At 29.8% G+C, this 11,340-nt stretch overlaps 1 protein-coding gene across 2 annotated transcripts; it reads right to left on the bottom strand.

Moving 5' to 3' along the window:
* Positions 1–3,241: 3,241 nt before the first annotated feature.
* Positions 3,242–6,019, bottom strand: LOC113385389 (E3 ubiquitin-protein ligase TRAIP-like). 2 transcript variants are annotated; one of them, XM_026623234.1, is made up of 8 exons: positions 5,803–6,019; positions 5,513–5,693; positions 5,140–5,312; positions 4,951–5,052; positions 3,972–4,094; positions 3,778–3,889; positions 3,449–3,592; positions 3,242–3,382 (listed from the first exon to the last, which is right to left on the bottom strand). In XM_026623234.1, the coding sequence occupies exons 1-8, from the start codon at positions 5,913–5,915 to the stop codon at positions 3,290–3,292; spliced, it is 1,041 nt and encodes a 346-aa protein (XP_026479019.1). In that variant the 5' UTR covers positions 5,916–6,019; the 3' UTR covers positions 3,242–3,289. The 2 variants fall into 2 exon arrangements, with proteins under 2 accessions (XP_026479019.1, XP_026479020.1); XM_026623235.1 differs by having other exon boundaries at positions 3,778–3,856.
* Between the last annotated feature and the right edge of the window lie 5,321 nt (positions 6,020–11,340).

Below are 11,340 nucleotides of genomic sequence, written 5' to 3'. Positions count from 1 at the left end.
TCGCAGTGCCATTTTCTCATAATTGATTGACACATTTATTTTTGATCATTTAACAAAAAACATTCTGCACAGTGATATATAGTTTTAGGTCTCGATGAACATCCTGAATCTAACCAGAGCACATTAAGTGAATTAATATAAGAAATCATGGAAATCTATAAAGCTTAAGGCATATAACCCGTTTTTTAATATTGATAGAAAATCGCAATCAGTATTATTCAATAAAAGAAATACATTTTTTTGCAAATTCAAAAACCTTCAAATTCCGTTCTTAGACAATTCCTTAATTTATTATTTCGTTAGCAACATATGTCAATTCCGATTTTCCAATTTTGTTTTCTCGACGTTTCAAGTCATTTTGAATCGATTGAGAGCAAATTATATAAAAATAACATGTGTGTATGTGAGCCACCATTTTATCTTTTAACGACGTTTCTTCAAATCGGACGCTTAGTTCCTTCAAAAACTGCCATTTTTTGCACATTTAGCTCTGTGTCTTCGAAATGGCTGGGCCTGCCATTGTCCAAAAGTAATAATAACTTCTCCCAATCATTACTATAGTAATATAATTATTAAAATATAATCATTACTATAGTAATGATAATTGAATGTTTTTTAGATCATTCAAATCGGATGCTCTGTTCACTCAAAAACTCGATTTCTAGTTTCTGCACTATTTGCTCCGTATCTCCGTAACGGTTGGACCTGCCTTTGCCAAAAACTAATCAGCACATCTTCCTATCAATATGAATCAAATGTTTTTTGAACCATTCAAATCGGTTGATCCGTGCGCCCGAAAACGTGGACGTAAAATTGTATCCATTCATACATACACACACACACACATCCATTTTTTCTGAGGTATGCCAAAATGTTCAAAAACCTTCAAAACGCCAAGAAATGTAAACATTTTCAATTTGGATTTTCGGCCCATTACAATAACTTACCCTACGGGAAGTTAAAAAACGCCAAAAAAACTATCAATTTTCTCAAATTTTGATGAATTTTAAAAATTAAACTACTTGTCGTAAGGCCGTAATATTATAGTAAGTTCTATAAGCCCATGATATATATCGCTAAAAAAAATCCATAAAAATCGGCTTAAATTTTTTTTTCTACAGTTAATTACAAAAAAACGGCTCGGTAGATTTTTACCTAAAACTAATCAGTACCATTCCCAACTAATATCTTTCGAACAGTTTTTGATTTTTTAAAATCGGTTCGGTAGGATGAGCTTAAATGTGGACGAAAAGTTTAACACTTTGTTTCAAATTACAAAGAACGGCTTGGCAGATCGTCGCACAAAGCTGACAAACGATAGTCCTCATCGAAATACATCAAATCGCTTTTAAATTTCGGAAATCGGTTCAGGCGTTTTTGAGAAAACGTCGATGAAAGGTCTAATTTTGACAAATGCCAAAAAAACGATACCAATTTTTGCAAACTTTGACGAATTTTCAAAGTGAAACCAATTGTCGTAGGGCCGTAATATTTTAGTATGATCTAGAAGACTATAGTATCTACAGTTAAAAAAATAATAATAAAAATCGTCGAAAAAATTTTTTTAACACTTTATTACAAAAAAACGGGCCGGCCGATCTTTGCCAAAAACTAATCAGCTCGATTCCTAATCAATATCTTTCGAACGGTTTTTGAATTTTCATAATCGGCTCAGATTTGCGGACTAAAACGTGGACAATTTTTTTTTTCACTTTTCTGCTATTTATAAAGAAACGTCTCGGCCGATCGTCCCACAAAACTGACAATCGATAGTCCTCGTCGAGATACATCGAATGGCTTTTAAATTTTCGAGAAAACGTCGATTTAGGGCAAAAAATCTGTTCACATACACACACACACACACACACACACACACATATTACATATACACACATATACTTTTTCCAAATTTGGTCTCATTCTATTCAGAATGGCTTGAAACGTCGAGAAAACATAAAATTAGCGAATCTTTTTTTTTTATGAAAACATAAACTTCTTCGGGAAGTTAAAAATTGACGATACACGAGGCCGATTGTGGAGTTACACGAGTTGGAGTAAGAATAGTCTGAATCAGATTAAATGATTTAATTGAGATCTTAAAATCATCTAACAATTTGTATTTTATATTAAAATGAATATACTCGAGTATTTTTTCAACACAACTATTCGTTGCCCAAATTGGTTTACAGGCATATCGATCTAAGGTAAAAATCTTTTTTTTTACCTATCGCAAACACAGCCATGAGAAAAATTTCGTCAACAGAAGTAGGACTGCAAATGTAAACCTTTTAGTTTGACCAACTGAAGTTCGGATTCTTTGAGCCAATGTTCACAAAACACAAAACATGCACATCAAATTATCAGATATTTGATGAAGTTTTTAAAAATGAGTACTAATTTTTTGCTATAATTTTGTTGGGATCCGTACCAAGATTTTTCATTTTAAAAGTTTACTTATACAGTTCAAGCAAATTTCAAAATTTTCCGAAAAAAAAAATTCAAAATTCTCCAAAAAATTCACAGAACTTTTATACTTCAAATATGAATTTTAAATTTACAATTCAGTTTCAAAACGCATATATTTTAAATACGTTATTCTAACTGTAGGAAATATTTTCTCAGATGGATTTATTTGGCACATCCTGCTAATGTAAACTTTCTCAAGTGCATTGAGCGATAAGATCGTCACTGTATATTTTATGAACAATAAAATATATAGTGATTATAATTATCTATTTGAAAATGTATAAAACAATTATTGTAATTCATTGATCAATTTTTATTGATTACTGATATTTTTTCCTCGAATATATAATTCTGGTACGGGAAGTTCCAGCAATTTCCCTTAAGGCACGATGCCATACACCACTAGTTCTAAATCGAATTGATGCAGTTGTTTTACTTTTCTTGTAAAGATATATAAACGTCGTTGTTTACTTATTCATAAGCTTTTACATTTTCTACATAAAATATGAAAAATGAGTTCTACAGTATTTATATGACAATATATGTGAGAACATTTGAAACAATTGTTATCAATCATTAATCAAGTTTTCTTAATTATTGATTATTTTTATTTTTTAAATTTTCAATTATGGTACGAAAAGTTTCTGCAATTTGCATTAAAGCACAATGCCATGCACCACTAGTTTATAATATATTAAAACTATTATATTAAAAAAATTCATTATATTTAACTAAAATTAGTATCACATTTCAATATTAATTCATAAAAACGTAATCATGATCTTCAAAAGAATACCAGAAATTAGCATTGTGACAATCATCACTAAAACTCCTTCCACTTTTTGTTTAAATTTTGGGAATAAAGAGATGCCATAGTTTGACATTTATTTAGACGAGATTTCTTGAATATGGAATACTAAAATGAAGAACAAATAATTTTAATATAATAGAACAATATAGTTTGACTAATAAAATTAATTACTTGATTATTATCTGTTGCGAGTTTCCTCTTTGCTTCTAAGGGGATATTATTTGATAAAGTTCTTAGTGGCATCATTCCATAACTGCTAGATTGAACTTGTAAATATGGAGAATCCGGACTTTTATTTGAGTTGTTTAGTACCTTCTGTGTGAATTTATATACATATTATTCACGATACAGATATACACAATAACAAAATGTATTTGAAATCATTTTCAAATGTAAGGTTTTCCATTTTTGTGAAAACCGGTTCAAATATAGTTTTGCCATTCAGTTAAAAGATAAAAATTAGAGTTGTGTATAATTGTACACATCATAAAATTACTTACAGTTTTGGGTGGTGTACTTTTGTTAAGTTCAACTATGGATTCTAATTCTGCAATACGTTCCAACAGATTTGACTTTTCCCTATGTAAATCAATGAATTTTTCTTGATCGTTGCTTAAATATTTCAAAGACATCTTCTTAAAACACATTTTCTAAAATACATATAATGATCTATATAAACTATACATCAATTTACCTATGCATTTCAAGTTTCTCTTTGAATCGAATACACTGGGTTTTATATTTAATAACTTCTAGTTGCAATTTTTGATACCCAAGTTTTAAGTTGTTTTGCTTTTCTTCACTTGAGGTGAGTTTGCTAAATTTTTAAAATATGCTATTTAAAATACATTCTCCAAGTTAACAATTTTTTAACAATATTTGAAAGTAGAGGGAAGAAGATGTATAACCAGTCATCAATGTCTATCGACATCATACGACATTGCTATCGGGAGAAAAATGGCAATGTTTGGAAATCCCTAAAAAAGTATATATTCTTTCGTGGTTAGCTTATTTGTGAGTTGTGAGCAGGGATGTTTAGTTTACATGACCTTAATATAATATTTAAGTTTGCGTTATACAATTGTTTTATGAAATATATTGTCAATTTTAAGTTAGATTCAACAGTTTTTTTATACAACCTCTATAACAACTTGCACGTTGGTGTTGTGAAAAGGACCAACTAAATCTTTACCTTTGCAAAGATGTAAACAATAAAAAATAGTAAATAAAAAATTATATCGAGTTGAAAAAAGCAATCTCACAACAGATAAATTAAATAAATAGTGATTCCAACTCTGCTGATGAATATTTCTGATCAAATGCCAGATCTAAAAATGTAAAATTGATATTTTGCATTAGTGGAATAATGTAGCAATTATTTTGTCAAGACATTGGGCCCGATTGTCCCCTGGCGTCCCATTATACCCTGCCCATATGGTTAAAAGTACCAGGTGACAAAATTTTTGAAAAACAGCATTTCTGCAAATAATATTTCTATGATGATGAATTAGTTGAGAGTTTTACTGAACATTTTCAGATTGTTGTTTGTTTGATATGTGTTATTTGTTGTTACATAATTGGTTTGGTTATCACATTATAATAGCTCAAAGTCAAATTGGACCTCTGTGCCTCGCCCTACCCAATTTTTAATATTGATAATAACAATTCTTCACCTCTTGAGTGTAGATACAAAACTAGCCAAATCTGCAACACTCGTATTATTAGAAAGCATTGCATCCACTTCTTTGCAAGTTGATTTTAATAGTAGGTCAACTCTATAATGAAAAAAGATTACTTGAGGATATCATGGTATATTTCACCATTATTTATTACAATGAGAAACTTATGTTCAATGCACTAACTTTTCCAAGGACTGCACTTTTTCTTGCATTTTTTGTATCTGTTCTCTTAGCTCCGATAATTCCTTCATTTGATCTTTGAAGTAATTGTATTGATACTTCATTTTATCAAAAGCTGCACTTGTTTTAGTCAGTTTTTTTTCAAGTTTTAAAACTTTTTTTTCAGATGATTTCAACTGCAATATAAAATATTTGCTATTTTCACTTAAAAAAGTTTAAAATTATATTACTTTTGAAACAATTGTATCAGAAAAATAATGAAAAGTAAATATTACAGAAATATCGTGACTTACTAAAAGTATTGGTTCAATATGGATTGATAAAATATTGATAATTTACATAAATAAGAATATATATAAAAATATTTAATAAATACTGTATCATTGGAATATTCAAGAGATTTTTCAAGATCAGTGATCCTTAATTTTGCATCTGATAGTTGTTCTTGTAACACAGCAGGTTCTTCGAGAAGAGATCTGTTTGCACAAATGTTAAAGTAAATTTTCTGTATGGTAGATGGTGTAGTTCTTCGACGGCACTCAGGACAAGTTGGAGATCTACAAAATTTATAAATCAAGTACTAACTTACAAAATGAATTACATTAATAACTACAAGTTTGAGGTTAGCCAAATGTACTTCAAAAGATAAATTGGAAAGAATTGTACCTCGGAAGCCACTGGGAAAGACATTTGTAATGAAATACATGTCCGCAACTAGTAATAAATATTTCCACTGAACTTCCAAGTAATTCATTGCAAATCGCACACAGTACTAACATTATTGTGAACAATTATTTTATACAATTTAAATCTTTATTGAAAAATTTGATTTGATAATGATTAAGAAACAATTAATTATTAAATCTACTACACAACTGCATAAATAAATTAACTGGTTTCGTTCAAAATGTTTTTACGCGTGTTACAGCACAGAAATCCCCGAAGATAAAGAAGCTCTTATCTTATAAAATCGGTGCGAAGTTGTACAAGTTGTAACAGGCCCTACCAGTGCAAAACCCGCGTCCATGCTTATTTATCTATGGCGTGTTTCGTGTATCGAGTTCTAGGCGATAATTTGGCGCTAGTGAGCCGGTGCTAAGTGACAGTTTACGACCGAATTATTAAATCCAGCAATATTTGTCCTGGATTTAGCTCCTTTGTCCCAAAAAGTACAAATTGTAAAGTATATAAAATACAAAAGTACTTGATAATAAAATTACAAATACCCATTGAAAAGATATTAATTATGGGTTATCTTCTTGATATGTAAAAACAAACACTTTTTTAAGATTTATAGATTTTATTTTAAATTGTAACTTACATTATTGGGTGTTGATATTTTTAATATGTACCTGTTGGCGGTTCAAACATAACTAACTCCCGCTCCTTAATAATCAGTTTTTACCTGATTCGACCCTTATTGTCGGATAAGGTAGGTAACATAAAAGTTTCATATAAATGGTACCAACATACGAGATTAAATTACAAACATATTTTAATGAAAATGTGTTAAACATAAAATATTATAATAAATACATAATAGTTCTTAACACCTCCCTTGCAAAAATAAAGCCGTCCTCGGCGTATTATACAAAGAAAAATTAATTTTACCACTTTAGAATACAAAATACTTCTAAAATATTGAAATATTAAAAACATTTATAATAATATAAGGGTTAACATGTCAAAGATTTAAAATTTTTATTAAATAATTTATGAAATTTAAACTTAACACATTGCTGTTTACACTTCATTATGAACTAACTCCACTAACATTACTATCCTATGATTTTTATTATTGATGCACTTATCCTATGATTACTTCATTTATTTTATTTTTTGACTGTTTGATAAAGATTGCGAAAATCAGGGGTCTTTTAATGATTTTTTGTAATTTTTTTTCAGTTTATTGTTATGGACTTATACCGGCTTATTATGAATTAAAATTGTACTATTAATATTATCGGGATTTAAAATTTTAAAAGGCCTTTTCCATAAAGGTATAAGCTTTTTACATCTCCGCAGATATGGAGTTTCGTCTCTTAGAAGAACAAAATCATCAACTTCGAAAGTTTGTGGATTTATAATTTGACCATAATGTGATTTAATTTATTCCTTACTATGTATTAGATTTTTACGAGCAAGTTTGTTAGCATGTAGCAATCTGGATTTCAATTCATGAACATAAGTGTCGTAATTATATTGATAATTGCTGGATTTTGTTAAAGACAAAGGTAACTCTATTGTTCTACCAAATAACAATTCGAAAGGCGTGCAGTTGTTTGCGTCATGAATAGTGGTGTTATGAATAAAAAAGGCATACTTAATGAATCTATCCCAATCGGTTTGAGTTTTATTAATATACTAGCTGACGCGGCAAACGTTGTTTTGTTAAGTAAGGTATATTCTAAACAATTTCTAGAGAATCAAAAATATTAATACTATAAGTGTATAAGGATGTGTTGTTTGAATGCTATATACAATGAGGTATTATCAAAACAATAAACCACATTAATTTGTCTATGTTTTGTCAATACAATCAAACTGGATGCTTTATACACTTTCTATAGAAATCATGGTATAATCCACTCCAAGTCTTTTTTGGTATTTCAACTTATTGATTACGTTTTAAGCTTTTAAGATTCTTCTGGATTCTGGATTTTGTGTATAATTGTAAATAATACTACTGAGCTTATACAAATTTTTCAAAGTTCTGCGAGGAGAGATAGAAAATGAATTAGATATAACCGCTCTGACCTGTTTTTTAAAAAGTTTCAAGTAACATACCTTGAATTAAAGTAAATTTAATAAAAAGTATATACGTAGAGCAGGGCAAGGCACAAAGGTCCAATTTGAGTTTGAGCAAATATAAATTTTATTATGAAAATCAAATCAATTTTATCACAACAAATGACACATTTCAAACAAACAATTAATTATCTTACTACGTTCAGTAAAACTACCAGCTACTTCGTCATTGTAAAAATGTGCTTTTTGCTGTCTTTCAAATATTTGTTATCTAGACCTTTTCGTCCTATAGGCGGAGTAACTTGGAACGGCCAGATGGCAATAAGGTTTAATGTCTTATTTTAATTTTAAAGGTATTTTACAAAATAATTACATTTTTAATTAATGTAAAAAGGTACCAACAGAAGAAATTACTTTTACCATGGATTTTCAAAGATGACCGTTTATCTCCCAATATCAAAGTCATAAGAATCAAGGTTATAGCTGGTTATACACCTTATTCCCTTCACTTTCAAATAATGTTGTTAAACAATGCTTTAGCTTTACTGGTTTCTGACACTTTGGTCCTGGAAATTTTAACCCCGTACCTTCATATATTACTAACCATTCTTCGATGAATTCTGGGAAATTATAACTGGGAATAAGTTATTCGACAAAATGTACATGTAAATGTAAATGTATGTAATGCTCTTCTTCAGTTTTTGCATTTGCAATATTTCGTATTCTTCTTGCATTACGGCTTTGTTGGGAAAGATTCGATCGTCTTGGTCGCGGCATTATTAATTGAACTTCACTTCACCTTATATATAGAACCAAGAACTAATATTCATTCACTATATTTAACATGAGGTAGTAGAGGTTAACATCAATGACAGAAACACCGAATGACAGTTGACAATCGAAGGTAAATGTCATGGATAAAATCATTGATAGTATCATAGATTGAATTATATATATATATATATATATATATATATATATATATATAATTATAAACTACATAGATAGTTTATAAGTAAATAAATCAGAATTAGAATAAAAAACGGGATGAAAAGTATTTCATATGTTTCTCCTGGCTCTAAACTACCTCTCTGCCACCAATAGGTTACTGAGCCACACCAACGCGTGGCCGGGCTAGCTAGTATATTTAGAATTTTCATTAGTATATATATATATATAATGAATTAGAATGAAAAACAGGATGAAAAGTATCCTATGTGTTTCTCCTGCCTAAATCGGTTCAGCCGTTCGTGAGTTATAAGTGTTGCTACTTAAGCGATCCTCTTTTATATACATATATAGATGTTCTTAAATTTTGTACATAATCCCTATGTATCCTTTCGCATGAGCCATTCGACTCTGGTCTTATATGGAGAAGATGCAAATTTTTTATTTTTAATAATTTGCAAACATCTTTAAATAAGTTGCTGGTGAACGTAGTTCCCTGATCGTACAATATTTCTTTCGGAACCGAACATTAAAACAATTTCTGATACAAGTGCGTCTGCAACCGTTGCGCGACGTAGTGAGATCGCAATTGTATGTTAAGAGGTATTTATTTTCCGACTCAGAAATTGGATATGGACCACATATGTCAATGCAAACTTTTTCAAAAGTTTCTTTAGCAGTAGTTGTAATTACTAAGGGTTGTTTAGTTAATCTAGATATTTTATTTTTTGGCATTCGGTGCATTTTTTGACATACTCTTTTATTTGTTTCCGCATTTTCGGCCACTTATAGATATTTCTAATTCTATTAAATGTTTTTTTATGTCCTAAATGTCCTCCCGTTAGTTTGGAATATAAAGTGGAAACAGAAGTTTGGTCAAAATATTCTTTACATAAATGTGTTTTTAATACTATATAATTTGAAATTTTATTACGGATAGCTTTTATTAATACTTTACTTAGTAACTTACTTTTCACTATTAAAAATAATTTATGTGCTTCCTCGGGTAATAAATTTACATGTAACGAGTCACCTGCATCAATAAATGCACGTACATTGGTTTCATTGTCATCAAAATTCGGAATAATAGCAAGAGCTAAATTTAAATCTAATTTGTTTTCATTACCATTACCGATTGTCTTCTCCATCTTGTAACTATATGGTCCCTTGCCTTTGCTTAGGTATAAATCTTTATCCAGGTTATCCGCTAGGCTCGAATAGAATCGCCTTCTTGGAAAATTACCACTGCTCGTCCCGCGTCTCAAAATAGCGTAGATCAATCACTTTTCAAGTTTTGGTTTAATTTCTCATAGATATTATTGAAAAGTTCGATAATGCACTTAATTACTCGATTTTAACACATTATTTTAGTTTTATTTGATGATTTGTTTTATTATTGTTGTATTTCGATTTATAAAAGTTTTATATAAATGATACCAACATACGAAATTAAATTACAAACATATTTTAATGAAAATGTGTTAAACATAAAATATTATAATAAATACATAATAGTTTTTAACACTATATACTCTTCTTTTATCTATGCGAAAACCTATCAGTATTTGAAAATGACATAAGGTAGGGCGGGGCACAAAAGACCAATTTGATTTTGAGCAATTATATTGTGAAAAGCAAACCATTATATCACAATAAATAACACATATCAAGAAACAATTATATGACAATCTTCAGTAAAACATCCAGTTAGTTAATTATATTTATTTATTTTAATTATATTATATAATTATAATAGTCGCTGGTTTCTTTTTACGCCATATACGAGCAAACTGAGTCTCGACTTGCGAAAGAGACTAATAATGTGCTACGTCTGGAGCGTAGCTCTGTACGGATCGGAGACATGGACATGTGGTACTGGAGGCGAATGGAGAAGATACAGTGCACAGACAAAATAACAAATAAAGAAGTCCTGAGAAGATTAGGCGAAGAAAGGGCTGTACTGAGCACAATCCTGAGAAGAAAAGTAAACTGGCACGTTGTCGAGGGTAAAATAGGACTGAAAGTCTACTGAAGTTTCAATCAATTTGGTGATGCAGTTTTTGAAAGAACTGATCATCCGATTAGAATGATTCGGAAAATATATTGCTTGTGTTGAAAGTGTGAAACAATAATTAGTTTCAAATTAACAATATTTATAATATAGATAAAAATACTCGCCCTATTACAGAAATTGTAACAATAATATATATCATAAAGGGATGTGACAACTGATTGGGTTGCCATCTGTCAGACTAGTTTTAAGTCAAATCAGCACTACAGCTTATGGGACTATTGGGTTCTGATTGCTGTTCAAAAATAATTAAACTAGTGGGGTGGGTGGCATCGTGCCTTAAGGCAAATTGCTGGAACTTCCCGTACCGTAACGAAATGTTCGAGGAATACTGAATGTTTTCAAATAGATTATTATAAATATTGTAACATTGTCTAATATTTATAAGAATTATATAAACTGAATTGCAAAGTTGAAATTATTTGTTTCAACAAAAA

This window comes from Ctenocephalides felis, unplaced genomic scaffold (assembly GCF_003426905.1).
Source record: "Ctenocephalides felis isolate EL2017-DRISC unplaced genomic scaffold, ASM342690v1 CF-g0.4_SCAFFOLD_03571, whole genome shotgun sequence".
NCBI lineage: Eukaryota > Metazoa > Arthropoda > Insecta > Siphonaptera > Pulicidae > Ctenocephalides > Ctenocephalides felis.
Note: the sequence above shows the minus strand (reverse complement) of the source record. Positions and strands in the feature narration are given on the sequence as shown.